This window comes from Gadus macrocephalus, chromosome 14 (assembly GCF_031168955.1).
Source record: "Gadus macrocephalus chromosome 14, ASM3116895v1".
NCBI classification, from domain to species: Eukaryota; Metazoa; Chordata; class Actinopteri; order Gadiformes; family Gadidae; genus Gadus; species Gadus macrocephalus.
The window spans coordinates 15,273,790-15,294,022 of NC_082395.1; the positions used below are offsets into that span (position 1 = coordinate 15,273,790).

General features: G+C 41.2%; 1 protein-coding gene across 2 annotated transcripts in view; it reads right to left on the reverse strand.

Moving 5' to 3' along the window:
• Window positions 1-20,233, reverse strand: part of LOC132471542 (A disintegrin and metalloproteinase with thrombospondin motifs 7) — a 92,422-nt gene that overhangs the window by 69,988 nt on the left and 2,201 nt on the right. The window contains exons 2-7 of one of the 2 annotated variants that reach the window (XM_060070647.1): window positions 19,531-19,898; window positions 12,566-12,752; window positions 11,701-11,903; window positions 9,533-9,616; window positions 6,279-6,403; window positions 2,427-2,576 (exon numbers count right to left, since the gene is read on the reverse strand). In XM_060070647.1, coding sequence (XP_059926630.1) covers window positions 2,427-2,576; window positions 6,279-6,403; window positions 9,533-9,616; window positions 11,701-11,903; window positions 12,566-12,752; window positions 19,531-19,898 — 1,117 coding nt within the window. Of the gene's footprint in view, window positions 1-2,426; window positions 2,577-6,278; window positions 6,404-9,532; window positions 9,617-11,700; window positions 11,904-12,565; window positions 12,753-12,858; window positions 13,045-19,530; window positions 19,899-20,233 lie in introns of those variants that run through there. The other variant, XM_060070648.1, reaches the window with a different exon arrangement.

Sequence of the window (20,233 nt, forward strand, 5' to 3'; positions counted from 1 at the left end):
TCATTTATATCGGCGAATGACTGAATTTCCTGTGCCTTCTCCATCCACCACTCGTTCTGCATGTTCCGCAGAGTTTTCTGCACTTCCTGTCGAGCTTTCTGCCATCGCTGTCTGGTAGTGCTGGATGAGGGGTCACACACACACACACACCACACCCACACCCAGCTTTCTACTCAGAGTTTGCTAAACACTTTTGTGATGATCATTAAAGACATCAACAGATTAATTAACTCATCTCATATTTTATTAGAGAAAGCTTTTGTCACAAATATGACTTTCTATGAACAATGTAATAATCAATGCAGCTTGCATTACAACACAATATGGAACAATCTTTTCTATGTCATTAAAGAAAAAGCTGCTCTTGAATTAGAAGGAGTTCTTGTGTCTGGCTGTGAGTTTGCGTAAATGCTATGCGTAGGCTGAATCACACTCGTGTCAAAACAAATCAGATTGGCCAATACACACTGAAGATAAATTAAATAATTAAAAAATTGCTAAAATTATCCCTCTCTGACACACACACACACACACACACTAGAGTCAGCTGACCCCGTAGTCGGCTGTGCAGCTAGGGGTTCCTTTGTGGTCAGAGATTGTGTGTAGTCTCTTCCACATTCTGTGTGGGTCAATGCTGCTCAGCTGTGACTCTATTTTCCTGCCATAATTCCTCTTGGCTGCCTTGATCAGTCTTCTGAGCTTATAGCAGGCGTTTTTTATTTCAGTCGTATCTCCGGTTTTGAAGGCTGTTTTGATGTCGAAATTAATCAGTTGTTTCTGGTTTGGATACACAAAGACTGTTTTCGTGGGCACCACATCCTCCATCACCTTTCCTATGAGACCTAGCGTTCCTTCCTTGATCTCGTTGACGTCACCACTCAGTCCTCAATCTCATTAATTGAGGCAAAACAGTCCTGGAGAACAACATATGATTCGACAGACCAGCATCGGCTTGTGCGCATGATTGGTGATGACGTTTTCAGCTTGTGCTTGTAGGCGGGCACCTGGAGAATATAAGACTGGTGTGTGGAGCAGGGGTTTGCAAGCGTCGCAGAGCTGCATGTAGGCGTGATCCAAGCATATTCCGCCTCCCGTGTTTAATGTGTTCATAGAATTTTTGCAAAACTTTCCTAAGCTCGGTTGAAGTCTCCAACCACTATGAGAGCGGCCTCTGGGTGTCTGTTCTCTGTGATGCTGATAGTTCTTATGTTATCCTAGAAGTTGTCCGTCTGTCTGTCTGTCCTAGGTGGGTAAAAGCTTGGCAGTATTGGGGGGGGGGTTTGTCTCCACGGATCGTGGAAACATTAAGATGAACAAACAAGTCGGGGGGGTGTAAAACCAGCCACTCAATAGGGGCCACGTCGTCACGGATCGAGGTCAAGTGGAATTAGTCCAAGACTAATTTGATTTGGAGGACTGGGGATTGCCTCCAGTTCACATCCAAAGAATTCCATCTTCATTGTTTAAAGAAACACACACACACACACACACACACACACACACACACACACTTAGCAGATCAATATCATTCAACGTTTGAAATATGATCAGTGTAGGTTCAAATTGGTGAGAGTATTTTTCCTGCACACACACCTTTCAAATTAGGTGTGGGAGAGTCAATTTATATTTTTTACTTTCTTTGTTATTTCAGTGCCTCACTGTTAAACAATACTCTAGCACCAATTCCATCTGATGCTGCTATAAGGGTTGGGCCTTATAGACCTAACCCTTATAGTAGATCAGATATCGCCCAAAGTTTTCTGTCATCTGTCAGCATTGGGAGATTGCTGATTGGTCCCAGAGGGAAGATAAGCTAAATCGGGAAGCCACTGCATTGATTTATTTATAATTCAAAGAGGCCTTGAAAATGCGTCTGTTGGGAAAATGATTATCCACTACTTCAGTTTATCGACACCAGCACCGTCTTCAGGTATTAGGCCAATTAGCAACAGCATCAACTTCCATTGCCTTCATTTTCATTTTCCCTTTGGTGGTTGAAAGTATTTCTATAGTGCAAAATAAACCTTTCCCAGAGTTGTAGTCAATACCGGGTTAACAGTTACCTGGCCATGCCCCTGTACTGACCTCAAATACGACACACAGCGGTAAAACATTAACCTGCCATCACCAGACTAATTGCACACCGCAATTAGTCTGGAACCTCTCCGTTCATTTTCGATTTCCAAAGGGCGTCACCAATTGACCCAGCGCAAAATGCCCCTGGACGCAATTGGATAGACCTACAACAAACTATAGCAACAAAACGGGGGATACAGCACTGAGAGAACGAAAATATTACATCTTCCTTCTCAACAACAGTACGTTCAGTTCACGTTCGCCCAAAATATGAACGAGTTCATGAACTATCGTTCAATGAACGCGTTCAGGCACAACACTGCCAGCCCCCATTGGGGCCCCTTCCTTACTTGTGACCCAGCTCGTGGGCGACGGTGAAGGCGAGAGGGAGCCCAGTGTCCTCGTTGATGCTGCAGCTGCGGTGGGGCTGACACATGCCTGCCACATGTGACAGACCCAGCGTCTCACAGGGCTTGTTGATGGATGTGCAGATATCCTTCCTGTCAAGAGGAGGGGCAGGACAGGGCGGGGGTGTGACAAGAGCAACAAAAATCGTTTTGCTTTTTATTCGCTCCTAATCCTATCTCATATGTTTTATCGTTGCACTACCACAAAGAACAGCTATTTGCGACTGAAAGGCGAGGTGAGAAAAAAAATCTCTCTCCATGCCAACAGCAACTCTAAATGTTTCAAGACAGAGAGCTTATCCTCAAGGTTAACTTTAGTCAGTGGTTCATTTGAGCCGGTGTGGGTACCAGATTGACTCGGCTGCCAGATCGACTCGGGGTCCTGCGCTTACAGATGACGCATCGACACTTGACGTATCGACACAAGCCAACGGACAAAACCCGGAAGGGTTGTTTATAAAAGGGGCTCAATCATGGACATAAAAAGAAGGCTCAACCTGTTTTGGTTTCATTGAACGCAGCCCGTTCTTTCGCACAAACAAAGCCATTGGAAACACGTCTAAAAGCACTGATGAATGCATATGTAACTGCGTGTGGATCGCTGTTTTGACTGTGTTGGGAGCGCTGGAAATAAAGCGGATCGCCCCGTTCAGTGAATGGAGTTAACAGATTCTTCTTTTATATAACCCAAGTATAGGCAACAATAATTTGTACATTCGATTATTATTCATAGATTAGAATAATCATAAGGAGATTGTTAATACTTGGGAATAACATTTGAATTAATTAAACACGCATGCGCATTTAAAAGACAGCGTTTACAGGAAGTGCGTCATTATTGCGCATCTAGGACCCCGAAGCGATCTGGCAGCCGAGTCAATCCGACACCCACACCGGATCCTGCCGGAACAATATCCGGCACCTCTTAATTTTGGTCTCCCTGCGTTCCGGTACTTATTTGGGCAGATCCGGTACCTCTCATAAAATAAAAATACAAACATGTTTAAAATAAAATAATAATATGCATATATTAATTTACAGAACAAATCTGAATAATTTCATGTTGTTTATTAATATTTTTATTTTATCTGTTGACGCACTGAAAAGCTGCGGGCCAACAAACCACGCAGACACTTTTGAAATTCGCCGCATCTGAGGAGCAAGCAGAGATTAAAAAACGGTTATCAGCATAACCACATGCGTGTGCGGCTGTGCGCCACACACAAGTTAATAGAAATTATGATAAATTAAATATCACAGAGCAGGATTGTGAAGGTTTACAATATCTCATGTCAATTAACAATCTGCTAAATGTGTCAGCATTTGCCGACTAACTCTTTAATTAGGATATTGATCCTGCGTGCCTCCTATTTGCAAGGGATTTGTTCAAGATATAAAACCATTTAATTGAACATACACACACCAAAACAGATATTTGTTTTTAAATACCTAAATATTTGGAAACGAAAATTCCTCTTTCCCGCAGTGTGCTTCGCTGTACATTTTGACGCCTCGAGAAATGCGATCAGAACGCGGAAGACTAACACGTCACGTCTCTGGCAAAGGCTGCCGTATTTAATATAGCATGCATATGCATCAGTTATATTCTCATTTAATTTACAGAGCAATCCCTGCAAAGTATTAAGGTTAACTAAGAGACTATGATTAGTGTGCGTCTGACGGGGCGGGGGTGGGGGGGGGGGCATGCCATCACGATGGTGACCCTCCATCCTGATGTCAACCATCATGACGGACGATGACATCGTCCATCGGCACAACCCCAGTAGGCAGTATTATTATTTTATTTTTGTTCCATTACCTCTAATCCTTGTACTAAGCACCCGGATCCATCCCCCCTCTGCGTTCCGGTACCTCCCACTTTACAAATTAAGCACCGACTTTAGTCATTATGTTGTATGGCGGCCGTCACAGGAAATGTATGATATCTTTACACGTGTGGATTCTGGCTAATCTGGGAGTGTAGGGAGGATCTAAAAAATAAAAAAAAAGTTGCTTTTATGTTCACATATCAGGAGATGGGTCTCAAGAGCAAGGAGATTGTTCAGTTTAACAGCTTTTATCTGTCGATTCGCCACAATCACAAATCAGGACTCTTTTCCTTTTAATTCTTCTGGTCTGAAAATGTTATCTGAATATCCCACCATTTTCCCACAATGCCCACGCCACGACCATATTGTTTTCCAATCTTAAAGACTTTGGAAAAAGGTATTTGTAGTGGGAGTAAATTGGCCCAATAGAATACATTTGGATAAGCAGTTATAAAAGTAAAGTACATATTCCCTCATTAACCTCATGTATAATCTATCCTCTTAGAAATGATTGTAGATTGCACTAGCGTTGGCTGGTTAAAACATTGGTATGCAAGGACCCTTTACATTATTAGTTTGACTAAGTTTTCGTTCATTAATTTGATTAGGAATGGCTTAAATTAATGATAGCTGCCATACAACTGCCAACAGCCTTCGATACGCCCGAGGTGTATCAGTGTACTTTGATTTTACTCACTCTGATCTCTTCGTTTCTATAATTGTATTGGACAGAATGTAAAATGCCGTCCACCCCTAAATTGATGATTTATCTATTTAAAAGATTTTGTCGGTTTGTTAAGACCCCAGGTACATTTTTGAAATTATCAACTAACCCAGCCACCATCTTCTCACAGAATTTACGGTTCAGTGCACGGCTCAGTCTTTGAGCAAGAGCAGTGGCAAGTAAACAGGGCCCTATTGGAGAAAGCCACCTAGCCATGGCAGTTTGCATGCACTTACCTTGGATGGACAAAACAAGTCAACGTGTCTTCAAAATAAGATGAGGCGAGCTGAACAACAACAATGGCTGATTTACCTCTGGACATGGACAATGTTAACAATTAACCTTGAGTCTTAAACCGGACAATTCCATGAAAATTCCATCAAGCATTGATTTGGTTTTTCCAGGAGTCCAACCCTTTTGTAAAGGTGAAAATACAGCATCCTATATTTGAAGAATATTATTCAGCCTTAAAATCTGTATCAACTGAAAATATCAAAGCCAAAGTAGATCAAAAAAGGTTGGGATTATTAACAAACCCATGCAACTGATGTGAAAGGTTTGTCAGAAGACCTGGTGGAACAACCATCCTCTATAACAATGTTTCATGAATCACAACTAAATCTGTACACACAAATTGTCCCCGCATATTAATTAGGAAACCACATTCTATGTATACATTCTATGTACACAACAAAGACATTTAAATTATAAAATAAACTGACTAGATCTGAGGTGTATAGAGGTGACATGTATTTGGTTTACACCGTAAATAAACAAACAGACTAAAAGTTCCAATCCAATTTCCTGTCCATCATCCACCACTCACCACACACTCTAGGAGGGAAGAAAACAATGGAAATTCAAACAATAGAAATAGCTGCTCTGGACCAACGCAGTGTCATATGTTTCCTCTCAACATTGTATTCCCTACGGTTTGCTGTGACTCAAACACTCTGGTTCACAATATCAGACCGACTGTTTTGTTCCTTAGGTGAACTATTTTGGGCTACCACGTTACCATGACGGTACGACCATTTTGTATATTTTTGAATTATTATTTATATTTCTATATTATATATATAATTTATATAACCTTGGTTTTCTATTCATCTTATTTATGATTCAGGGTAACTATATAGATTCTTTACATCCACCTGCAGCTCTTTTTGCCCTCACAGATACATTGTTGTTATTGTAGATGTTGTAGTTATGGTGGTGGTGGTGGTGGTGTTTGTTGCGTACCTTGTGAGAAGCACAGCGACGTCATGGTGGAGTGGGTGGTCGTCTCCTTTCATGTTCAGTCCTTTCTGCCACTTGCAGAAGCTGCTCAAGCTGCTGTCAGCATGGTGCGTGATCTTAAGCTCCTCCTAGCAACAGATTACATGGAGGGGAAAGGATGCATCAACTGCATGAGGAGTTCAGAGACAGTGAAGGAGTCATTGGGTACGGGTCATTATTGTTGTTGGATAAACAACGAACACTTGAAGACCGAACAAAAATATACACACTTCAAGTGAACCAAAATTGCTGAATTTGTATAAGGGCAAGTCGATGTTGCTGAACACAAGAATACATTTAATAGTCCTTTATTTTCAGGCTTCTAATAGGAATATACTTTGCTAGTGTAGCGGAGTGGATTTTTGGTATTGAGCTCTCTGTAAGTCTGGGCCATTCTTGAGCTGTATCAATTACCTTGCAGTGCGCGTGTGTTTGCGCTGTGTGGTGCATGAGCGTGTGTGAATGTCGATAAAACCCGATAACTACATGCTGGAAATAAAATGCTGCCAGCAAAATATACTCTGATGCTCTTTGAAGCCAAATGTTTGAAGCCAACACTTCAAACTCAGAATAAATGCAAGACTACAGCCGTTACCGCTGACCCACAATTGATAAGGAGAAGCTCATTTGGAATCACAAGGACGATGCGTTCATCACATCAGCTGTCTAGAGTCACTTTTTCTCTTTCCCAACTCACAATTTACATTGACTCTATGCTCCCCCAAACATCTATCTGAGCGCATACGTTTAATTCAATTCCCCTTTGTTGTTTTCTTGCTGTGAACTCTACATGGGTGACACATTGCCTGTGTGCCTGTGCGTGTGTGCCTGTGCGTGCATGCAGTTGCATGCCCATGCGTACACGGTTGCATGTGCCTCTGCGTGTGTGCACACAATGCTTTATGCTAGGGCTCGACCGATTCGTCGGCCTGCCGATTTAATTGGCCAATTATAGCCTTTTTGAAAATAATCAACATCTGCCAAAAAGACGCAGATTACAACCGATTTATTTATTTATTTAATTCTTTATTTATTTTTTTTAAATGTTATTGCGCTTAGTATCCTGCAGATTGCGCTCCTACTCGCCTTGCTAACTAACAACTTTAGCTGGAGTAAAAAAGAGGAGATTGAATTTTACCGTACAACATGAAAGCACGCTCGCTCAGGCAGCTGCGCGCTCACCTCACCAATGTACACAAGACGCGTTGTTTGAGCATGTTGTGCCTGTTTTTCTTTAGGTCCCAGGCCATGTTAATTTGTTATACTGTAGACTCTAACGGTGAGACCATACTGCTCAGCACGCACGTGTTAGTCACCGCTCACGAGCACAGCAAATTGGGAGTTAGTTATTTATTTTACATTGCACTAATTTTTGACTGTAAATGTATTCTAAAGCACTCAACGGTTCTGCATTCAATTCACAGATTCGTCAAAAGTGTTATTTAAAGTATCAAAAACTACGTTTTATAGGCTTTTTTTTCTTTTTTTTTGCCGATTAAATTGTAATTTTTCTCTGAAAATAATCGGCATCGGCACTCAAAAATTAATATCGGTCGGGCCCTACTTTATGCATGTCACACCCTCACTTCGATTAGGTTTTGAACTCAGGATTAAAGAAGAATTACTAAAGCAGACTGCAGAAACATCTCTTCCCACATTGAGCGATGCTTGGAGCCATGCTGCTGACGGGCGGGTGGGTGGCGCTGGAATGGGGAAGGTGGGGGAGGGAGTGGGTGGTTGACAAATGATACATTCCGGCAGACCTTAACCACATTATTTCTCATTTTGAAACACTTCTACTACCGGACACACATGCCGGGAAATCAATGAAGTCAAAATAATCACATGATTAAATGTATTTAATTTGTTAACCCACTCCCCCAACAAAATACTTGTAAGGAGATGCAAGATCATTGACGAGAAATTCAAAGAAAAAAGACTGGATTGGATGATGGCTTTCGTGATCAGTTGTACAATACATCCCCCCAATATAAGTAAATGTTTGTCAAACTATAAGAGACTGTCTTTCTATTGGGTGATTGTTTTTCCCATCACAGTTCTTATAAAACCCAACCCCCAGTGCAGGGATTAGACAATCGACTGGCTCACCACTGTTGCTGGATAGATAGGCTATTATTTGGTGATATTTGGTAACCCTTGTTTAGCAATTGAGGAACGGCTTTATCCCATAAATAGGGTTAAATAAAACAGGAAATATGCTGAATCAAATTGGGGGCTTTAATACACTAAATACAAAAATCATTTAAATGTGCCATCGATAACCGTGTGTTTCTATAATTGAATAACTGATCATAAATCAGTGATTCACATTGATTTATGACTTGTGTGGGAGATGGTGTGGGACTTCAGACCATAAGTGAATACCTGCGCTTCTGCCAAGGCCAATTCAGAGCAAATCAGGAGATAACCCTGAGCTGCGGTGGTTGGGACCACATGGGAATGCGGAAAAAGACGCAGCTGGCATGCAGCGATGAAAGAAAGGCATGAAACGCCACCTGAGGCCATACTGCGATGGCCGATCACCTAAGGTGGTAATCAGACTGGAAAATGCCAATGGGAAAAATAACCTTATTTACCTTGCAACGCTAGCATTGTAGCATTCCGTAAATTACCAAGCAAGTGTGGAGATAGAAGAGAATGATTGCCGCCGTGTTGTCCTTTCCAAAACTGTATAACCTTAAACATGACATCACACAAATGGGCCATGAAGCGACACGTCGCAGTCTGTGGGAATCGCTGCAATGCCTGATTTGGTCTGAGTGAGGCCTTAAGATGACATCAATTAAGGAGCTAGCCATTGTATCTAGCATGGGATAAGATAAATAGTGGTGCTATGCCCAAAGGAAATGTTCTGTTTTCTGTGTAGGATCATATAGACGGATTGCCTCCTCTTTCTTATTCAATATTCTGCAACTGAATTTGAACTCTACAGATAAAGTACATTAAATGTATATCTCTCTCTCTGATGGTCCATCACAGGGAGTAGTCATTAGAGGGCCCTTATTGTACCAACAGTGGATGGTCATTAGTAAGTACAAGCAATACAAAATCGATCCTCTCTTGACATCACACGTTGGAGCGTCCATCCAGTCAGATAATGAAGGGCGCTGATTTCCAGCTAATCAACATCCCACGTGGTGTTCAAATAGACACCCTTTAACTTATGCAGTAAGGAAGATTTTTTTTTTTCTTTGTACCTCCTCCTCCTCCAGTAGGATGAGACGAACAACCACAATATGGATGGCGTTTCCGATGCTGGCATCGCGGAAAAGCCCGGAAACCTGAAACACAAGCGTGACACATTAATAATGAAACATGCGAGTGTTGCAAATAGAAAAGAAAATCCTACATAAACGTGATGCAAAAAAGTAGGCCTCAATAAAAAATAAAATAATAATAATATTCAGTCCGCATGCTTCGTTTCTCGGTTGGAGTGTTTAGCTCAAGGTTTCTAAAGGCTGCTTATCCGTGAGAGGACTGCAAATATGAAATATAATTGAACCATGTCTTGGTGCATAGTCATACATATCTTAACATCATGATGTTGTCAAGTAGTTTTATTAATAATATACTTGGTAGATTAAGTACACTTCCACAAATTAATACAAATATCCCAAATGAAAGTAAAAACGTCAACAGAGGAGATGAATTATAAATGACTGCAGGGCTGCTGCCCCCAGGTTCCCTGGGGTTTAAACATCCTTTGTAGCTTACTCGCTGAAGATTATTAATCATTACTCATGTTCAGACGTTCAACTTCTTCTCAATAAAATCCTACTTCCTCCATAGGCAAAATGATGATAACAGTGAAACAGATGAATCAATGAAAAGGCAAGAACACTGTCCAAAAGTAACTTGGTTGCGTAGAAATGTGTGGAATATGTTTCTTTGCACAATGCGTTGAATGTTTTATGTGAAGTGGAAAATGGTTTGCAAACATTTTAATATCTCTCAAGGTCAACAGGAAAGGGTGAAGGACTCAGGAACAAAACTGTTAAAGACACAGAGGGCATACGTTTCATTTCCTGCTACGCCTCAGACTTGAATGTCAGACTTCCTGTTACTCCAACTTCACTTTAGATTCTATTGTGCTCAGAGGAGCCAATTCGTAGATGACATGGTAAATAAAACTATTTTTGAACATCTATAGTTAAATGTTTGGAAGAGTGCAATGATCATGTTTGTAATTATGTTACAGATAAACAATGCCTAATTACATCCTCAGCATACTAATATAATAATGATTTAATAGAAAGTAAACTAAATTATGGACTCCCTCTAGAATATTAGAATATGCCAGTGAGGGGGCCGAACTCATCCGAGACAAGCATGCCATTTGATGTTTTACTCATTATGCCCTCTCTAGTAAATTGCTTTTCATTAGTGGATATAGGACAACAAAAAATTCATTCTACATGGCAATTGAAGGCAGTGCGTTTCAAACGCTGAATGGCATCACACTATTTGTTCCATCAGGAGGTCCAAATAACATACACTTGACTAGAAAATTTGCATTGTGATTGTAATTTCATAAAAAAAATGCATGGAGTATATAAAAATAAAACGTTGATGACCCTGGGAAGGTTGAAAGCATGGGGAGATATAAAGGTTGAGCTGAAGGGCGGAATTATACCATCCAACAGATGTTTCACATAGACTGGCTGAGGACTTAAGGCCTGTTACACTATCACTGAAAATAGCTTCCTCAAGTACAATATGGAAGCATTCGGTTTAAGGCAAGCTTTAGGGGCTATTAGCTATTGTTAATGTTTTGCAATTTGTTAGAAATGCCATAGACATCTGTAAGCTATATGTGAGGCATATGAACTGTGGGAATAACCATTACAAGATGACTGCGCTGGCCTTTGTATGAGCCCATTTCGATTTACGGCTGCTCCCGGCTCATGTCTGCCGAGCAGAGAGGGAGAGGACGTTATTTTGGACGTTTCATTTCGAAATCTTTCGCTCTTCTGCTGTTCTTTTCTCTGTCTCCCTCTCTTTACAACTCTCAAATCATACAAGAACAGCCTTAATGAGGCAGTCCACTGATTACACATTGAGAATCATGTTGGGGAAGTGGTTGCACATTTCTAATCATCGAAGTATCTCGTTTAGTTTAATAATACATTGTTTGCAAGTGCAACAAACCACACTATTTGAGTCACTTTACTTACTTACTTTTTTCAATAAATATAAAAATTTGATGATAATAAATATCACAGCGCCACTTTTAAAACCCCTTCCCCCAGAATAACTGCACGCATTTCTGGTGAAGTTGCCAACATGGCGAGTGCACCAGGGGATACTATCCTAACTTGCTGCACATCTCGCCCTGTTGCCTCATTAGTTCAAGTAGGCTACTCACAATATTCATGACGGCGAGCACATAGCTCTCCACTCCCTGGCTCCCGTGGTACTCCACCATCTTGGGGTCAGCCACTACCAGCGTCTCCACCCATTTCTCGGTGGTGACCGAGCGCTGGCGAACCCTCCTCCCTCTGCGGGCGCTGCGCCGGCTCTCCCAGCGCCGCCGCTGCCTCTCCGTTTCCTCAAGACCTCCGTGAGGATCTACGCATGGCCGCCGATAAACAAGAACTGTTTGAAGTCATTGATACCCAGTTTGAAAACCCCTTTCTCATGAGGCATGGTGTTTTCTACATAACAATAGGAGGATTTTGGCCTGAGCATATTTCTATCATATTGCACCTGTAAGAACATTTCAATTCGAATAGACTTTTCTCGGCAGAAAATGCCCGTACGAAACAATCTAAAATAGTTCTGTTTGGTTTTGAACGCTGCTCTGAACTCACAAGGCTCTAGAAGCAGGTTTGATTAATCGTATGGTTATTCATCAGAGGGGCTATACGTTAAGTTAACACAATGATATTTAATAACAATTCCCTTTGCTGCAATGGAAAAACCTTGCCATGATCCATTGATTGCATATGGTAATGTCGAAATAGAGATGACTCGGACTGCATGCTTTTCTAGAATGTAGTCTTGATAGACGCCTAACGTCCTTGTCCACACAGAACAGAGCAATTTGGGACGGGGGCCACTAGTTTACAAATGGGACTCCGGAGCACGAGAGCGAGAGAGAGAGAGCGTAAGCAGGACAGAGAGTGTGAGCGAGAGCGAAGGCGATAGACAGTGAGCGTGCGTGAGAGAGATTGCATTGTGCTGGTCATCTGGCGGTGTGGTGAAGGATACACAGAGTGGGTGTGTTATACCTTGGACGCCACAGGTGCTGTTGCTGTCAGCCTGCCGTGTCCCTGAGACGGGCCGCTCCGCGGGGCTCTGGTTCAGGGGGCTGTGGCGCTTGGAGACCAGATGAGCCTGCGGTTCCTCGGAAACACTGGAGGTCCGTTCCACTGGCTGGATGAAGAACTCCTCTTCAGAGACCGTGAACAGCCCTGTCTACGCACAACACAGGATTATTCTAGTGTGTATTTGTGTACATTTGTGTGTTTCCCAAGAGCAAATCAAAACAGCTGGTATTTCTTAATCTGAGTGCTCTTCATACCTGTGGCCACTAAAAGACAGCACTTCGCAGTTGCCTTGCATGGGTTAGTGTTAGGGTAAGGTCCCTCACCCTTAAACCCGTGTATGTATGTACATCTCCGGATATTTTGAATTCTTATAGCAATGAATGTCATTTGTGAATTTTGATAGGGCATTTAATCCGTCTGTTTACTTACTTGTGGAGTGTGTGTGGATGATGAACGGTTTAAACAGCCTCACCTGGCCCGAATCAGATTGATTGGACTCTGGGGCCGGTTGAGGCTGCCACCTGTTGCGCATTGAGCAATCAATGTGCAACAGGTTAAACCAGCCATCACCGCACACATTCAGGAAGACCTCCTGCGTCGCAACATGGGGCACTAGCGTCATGTATCATGTCTGAAAACGGCTATTGTCGGCAAACCTTACAATAAACTGTCTTTCAACACCACCACCCTGCATCCTTCTTGGCCCATGTATTCCACAAGTGTGTTTATTTGCATGTGTGAAATCTTTATGGCTGTTAACGCTTCTAGATAATAATAATTAATTATATTTATATAGCGCTTTTCAATGACCCAAAGACGCTTACAGTGAAGGGGGGGGACCTCACTCACCACCACCAGTGTGTAGCACCCACTTGGGTGATGCACGGCAGCCAATCTGTGCCAGAACGCTCACCACACACCAGCTTGAGGTGGAGAGTGAGGGAATTAATGAGTCAGCCAATTGTACAGGAGGATTATTAGGGGGGCCAGAATGAGCCTGGTTGGGCCAGGACAAGGACCCCTGAGTGTCGAGTGCCGAGCCCCAGTGGTGGTAGCGGTGGGCCCCTGAACCTTCGGGGAAAGGGGCAGCAGCCACAAGTTGATGTTGGAGAGACTGGGAATGTTGAAGAGACTGGGAATGTTGGCGGGAGGACTAAAGTGGGACAGCATTTATATTAATTTGATACAGAATCTGATTCAATGGCTTGCATTATTAATGCAAATGATATTAATGTAAACAATAAAGTTTCTAACCTGCATTTTGCAACAACAGAACGGTAGTATTATAAAGATCTGTAGAAGTACATTACATTCAATTTTTATAATAAATGATTTATAATTAACGTTCGCAATTATGTGGGCAGGATTTTTTGTCTGAACTGGAACAGAAAAATGTGGGATTACCATAAATTCTGACCAAAGCCTATGTTGAAATAGGCCTTGGAGTTGGCCCCTGATCCAGTGTCTTGCCCCCTAAATATGAAGAGCTATATGCCTGATTCCATCTCACTTTCAGCTGCCTGCCTGTGTTTGTCAGCTGCCTTGTCCCCATCTATCATTTCACATGGATGCCTTACCTTCAGGACCATGCAGTGGTCCATCTGATAAGACTCATGTACAATGAGCAAGCCATAGCTGCGCATATATTTAAGATTCTTGGTTGAAATTAATCGATCAACGTAAATTGCCCTCAAGCGGTTACTACTTTGAATTGTTATTCACATAAATCCACATAAATGGACATAAACATAAGCATAATAAATAATAAATATCTTTGCCGAGAGAAACCTCAGTGTCAGCTACATTAATCCACTCTGAATTTCGTACTCCTGGGGCCGGTTGCACCAACAGGGCTTACAGCCTAGTCTTAAACTAAGTCAGTCGTAACTTGGCGTTCTACATCAGACCTTATTGTTACACCGGTTGAACCATCTAGGCTTAAGCTTTCTTCTCACTAACACTGGGCGTAAATCCTACGGCTAGTCAAGAGCGGCTTTAAGGACAAAATCAAGGCCATATATCGTAACAACACAAACTAAAGTTAATAGATTCTTGTCCTTTGCATTTGATTTATTTGCATTATTCTTTCTAGAGGAGGAAATTAATTGGAATAATTAATTTGTTTTATATAAATGTATATTCTGTATATATATATATATATGGCATATGTCCTGCTGACCTCAATAATACTTGGCAGTAAACTCAATGTACACATAACTCTGCATCGTTGAAAGACAAATAGATCCTGATAGGAATAGAAGGAAAGCACCCTCATTACGACATACATATATTATCTATAGAAATATAATTAAAGTATGATCTTCATCTGAATAAATGTCATGGAAATTGTTCAAATGCCTTATAACCAATTACATAAATCAATAGACTATAGGGACTGCTCAATCAAGAAAGCAAAAAAGATGCCTACTTGTGAATAAGGTAAGGGAATATAAAAACCAGCAGAGAAACACTAGGTCCCTGAGGTTCCCACCCACACTGTAATTGTTCTAGTGTTCCGTTCATATATTTCCCATCAGAGATCTATGTGACCTATAGAATCAAAACTACAGAGGATTTGACAGCTTCTATCACAATTATTGATTTAGTTCCAAACTGTGTGGGTGCACGATGCAAGCAGCAGATGTCCTATCCTTGGATGGATGCACTCACTCACGTGATCTGTATAGAAAAATGATTCCCCCTGTGAAACTATTATCAGCACCACCACTTTTTCCACTGCTGCAGTGTAACATTAATACGTCAGAAACATGTACAATTAGGGCATTAAGCAGACGCTTTTATCCAAAGCGACTTACATCGGTTAATACACACATTGACACACCAACGGCAGAGTCAACCATGCAAGGAGACAGCCAGCTCGTCAGGAGCAGTAAGGGTTAAGTGTCTTGCTCAGGGTCACATGAACACTCATTCACTCAAACATTTCTTATTGTGCAGAAATGGAAAAGTTTTTTTCTTTGTCCACTTCACCTCCCAGATCAATTTAACAACACACTTTACAAAGAAGAGGGACAGAATCTCGTGGACAGCCCAGGACTGGTGGTCACACTCACGACCAGGAGGACTATTTCAACCGGTGAGAGATGAGGAAGGGGATGTGTCAACACATCAAGGATAAGGTTGTAGAAAGCCTTGAGTAAGTGAACTTCAACAAGAGGGATTAAAAGACTGTAAGTATGTTTGTACCTACTCCATGCTGTTCTAACACTCCTACATCCATCTCATTCAATCCAGCTCCAGGAGCATCCCAGGTAGAAAAAATGTGTCGATACCTTACCTCTACATGCGGGTCGGACCCCTTGTGAACAAGGGGTTGACAGTGTTTTTTATTTACGGTTAAACAAGCAACCATTTTTTTTCCCACTGCATCCATGCGTTTTTGTAATAGTAATATTGAACGATTTAAAACGAAAATACAACGATGTGTTCCCTCTCTCTGTGAATCAATAAGCTCTGCCGAGATAAACCTAAGTGGTGGCGAGGAAATGGGGAGATGGGGCGCCTTTTTTCCCTTTGAAATAAGACGGGTGAATTTATTCTTATAATAGATCACGTCATTCAAACGCTTGGCAGCTATAGATACAAAATTAACACAGTTTGATAAGAAAATTTTGATGGACTATTAAAGGAGAATTGCACATGTCATCTTCAAACACGACTTTGAAGCAGCACTTTCAATGAGGAGATAAGACAGCCTGGAGCCATAATGTTATGGTACAAGTATTGAACGGACACATGCAGTGTAAAGCCGGGATGATTATTGTGAGAAGTGAAGCGAATTCAACTGAGATGTCATCTTTTTTAAATGTTAGACATTCTCGGAAGCAGGCCAGCCCTTAATAACAGCGATGGGGTCTAAGGGGCTTATGGTTTCCAACCCATTTCAGGTATTGGAGCAACTTAAAATTAGCTCTAGCAATCAAGAAATACAAAAGTAATTTCTCCCCATTACATAGGTCATTTCACTTCATAGGTCTTATTCTGTTTTTCATTGATTGCTATGTACTGACACTGACCATGCAGTAGTATTAAGAGAGTTTGGTAACACTTTATTTGAAGGTATCTACATAAGAGTGACATGTCAGTGTCATAACTATTACATGACACTGTCATGAACTTGTCATAAACGTTATGAACATGTCAAACGTTTATGACTTCGGTCATGTTCTCTTTATAAACTAGACATGTCGCTGCATGTGCGTTTTCTGAAGAAAATGCATGTTGTTGCATGAGCTAACTTGTTGTATGCGCAATATTCCTGGAGCATGCTAACATGTTATGTAAGTAAGGCTAAAGACCAAGCCCGGTAATTACCTGGGCCACATTTAAGCAGACTTGTGATTGATTGAATAATGGGGGTTCATTTGCATAATCAATGTTCATAATTCAGCAAAAAAATCGAAATTACTTTAGGCCAGGCATGTTTAGGAAGCATGTCTACCAAATATTGGGTCATTTGGATTTACGGTTTAGTCTTCACAATCTTTTCAAGGCTTACCAAACTTTATTTTCCAACTGCCTAAAGGGTCAGCATGTCAAATAATGTCAGAATTCCAATTCTTTGGCAGAGTGGTGTGAGGCGTGGCAGTTTAGGTTTGACCACTAGTTATAGCGCCCCCTGTGGCCACAGCGATGCAATTCTTTTTGGAGACCTCCTTACTTACTCGTAACAAGTTAACATATTTCTATTTAACTCTAAGATGTTGAGGTTTGGAATGGTTAATTGTAGCATTTTTACCCATTCACCTTGAATATTAAATAATAATATTATAAAAATCCTAGGATTCGCTCACTTCACCAGTATATTAACAATTCTTTGCCATTTGATGTGTTTTTATACCTATAAAACTGTAAGAGGAGATAATTAAAGAATATGAGGCAGACAAATAATACGATAACAATTGAGTGGCTTGGCACCAATAATCTCTTTAGGGATGCAATGAATATCCAATGCATGCATTTAAACAACATCATTAGCATTGTTTCAAGGCCAATGGCAATAATTGATATCCACCGGCTGAAAAATGGTAAACCCTACAGGTAATAGATTTTGATTCAGCTGTTTATGGTTTTTGAATGATCGATCTTTTCCATCTTGGCATAAAATAACATACCTTCCCAACCCCCTGATTTCAGAGTTTATTCTCCAAACTGTCAGATAGCCGAGTGTGAGTGGATCACCAGAAAATCTCCTTGACAAGACCATCAGAACTCTGGATTGGACTTGTCAGGCGCTTGCATTTGTAATCAAGTATGGATTCATTCATAAATTACCCATGGCGAGGCAGATACCAGTGAATATAAGGAACATGAAAGACCTAATTTTAAATAACTCATATTGAACAAGATGCTTTGACAGTCACTGCACGTAAAAAACACCTCAGGAACGCTACAAGTAATAAAATGGGTGCCTTTGCATAAGTCACCAATGCTGTTTGTCAGTTCTACCACACAGTGTGGTATGTGTGTCAAAGACCGTTGAGTAAAAGAGTTTATGGACAGAGGGTAACTAGGGGCCGTTCATTATGTGTATAACTGAGACAAGGTTAGGGGTTAATTAATAATTAAAAGCAGATCTTGTATTATCAATCCGAACTCCTCCCCTTACTTTTTAGTACCGTCAGTGTGTAACCATTATGATTGTTGATATTATAGAATAAGCAAGTTGTAAGCCACCGCACAAATGGCCTCATCACATTCTGATCGCTACCGAGTGCTCCATTGTCGGTTCCCTGTGTCGTTTCTCTTGTTTTAATATTCTTTTTTTTTACTTGTCAAAAAACACTGCAAATCGTTTACTGCAAATCGTGGAAAATGTACAGACCATATCCATGCAGCTCAGTCTACATTGTATACAACAACAGACAGTTGAATCATTATATGTGTAAAAAATCCTGTCAAAACAATACACACACAAACTTTTTCGGTCAATAAAAGGCTGTCACATATAAGTGAGATCATCATCATTCATTGCCCCTGCATTAAGTTATTGAGTAATAAAAAAGCAAAAAAATAAGAGAATTAGCTATATTTCAAGTTGATCCCTCCATATGATCATTCTCAAAGAAAGGCCAAATCAACTTTTAATGTTTAGTCACCTGAACTTCATATGCATTCATATTTATTATGATTAAAGTTTTTTTAAACTTTTTAAACATAAAATTAAACTTATTTTCTACAAATAAGCAATACTGGCCAGACTTTACCTCTCTCTTTGTTTTTCAAGAATCGTAACAGTGACACACCTAAAACCCCTCCCACCCAAGTCACAGCCGAGTTACGCTAGTTCACATCACACAGATGCACAGCCAGTCAGAGTGGACAGAACATTGTTGTTGAGTTTTCTTCCTTTTTTTTGTCGAATTCTGAAAGCGTCCCCCCTACTTAATTGTGTGGGGCTGATTCTTACAAATTTCAACTCAAATGGAGGAAGAAATGAATTTGCAAACATTTAGGAGTTGTGGTGAAATGTAAGTGAGACCGAGAATATTAGTAAATGAATGTGTTAAGTATTGCAATACATGGGCATTTGCGGCGATACGGTGAGCCGCGACTTAAAAATGTATAAGAGAAGGGGAGTAAAGTAGGGGGTATGTTCGCCCCCCATAGCTCCAGAGCCCCTGGCGTGGATTCTGACCTTGGCGTTGCAAACAGTTCCGATTCTACACCAAAGATCATCAAAGATCTAACTTTCAACCTTGACCCCTGTTGACACTGACCTCCAGATGATCTGATGGGATTGAAATGCGTCCGTCTATTACAGCAAATCAATGGAAGACAAATACAAAACTTAGCTCTTTGCTTCAGAAAGTAAAGTCTTGTCATACTGCCACAAAATCCAATGAGTAAAAACATGACATGACACAAGTATTATTTACGGGACAGTTTGTATAGTGTCCACTTACCAGTCCATCACAGGTACTTATAGCAGCTTTTCCTTTACCAGTGGACTCGTCCCACACCTCCCCTAAGAAGTGGCACAGAGAGGAGGTGTGTCTTTGAAGCTTAGCCCCATCCAGGCCACCGTACCTCCTCTCTGTTAAGAAGCCAGTGGCCAAGAAGTGGGAGTTGAGGCTGAGGTTAAAGTGCAAACTATTGCCTCTGTGCAACAAGTGGTAGAAGACCCGCTCTGGGCTCTTCGTCTTCTCCAGGACATGTCGTCGCTGGATGCGGCTCCCATGGTGGGGCAGGAAGTTGGACAGGAAGTGACCTTTGGCGTCCACTCTTGTAGGGTTAACAACTTCATATTCTGGAGGCTTCTGTGGAAAACTCCCTGAAAGAGTTATAGAAGGGACAGAAAAAAATTAGTTAATCAAAGCTTATCTGGCAGTGAGGTGGAAACTAGCTATATAGGAAACTATAAAGACGACTCATCATCTACACATTCAGTTCAGCTATGCCGGCAATATAAATAGTATTTACAAATGACCATCGCTATGCCAGCCTAGAGTAACAGACATCTTTTATCACAATCCCAAAAATACCTCCCATACTGCCTGATCAGAAGTGGCTTTATTTTAGCAATAGTCAACCTTTCACACAAAATGACCCAATCAATTGTGTAGATTTGAACTTGGCTCTGATATACCATTACAGCATGGATTGAAT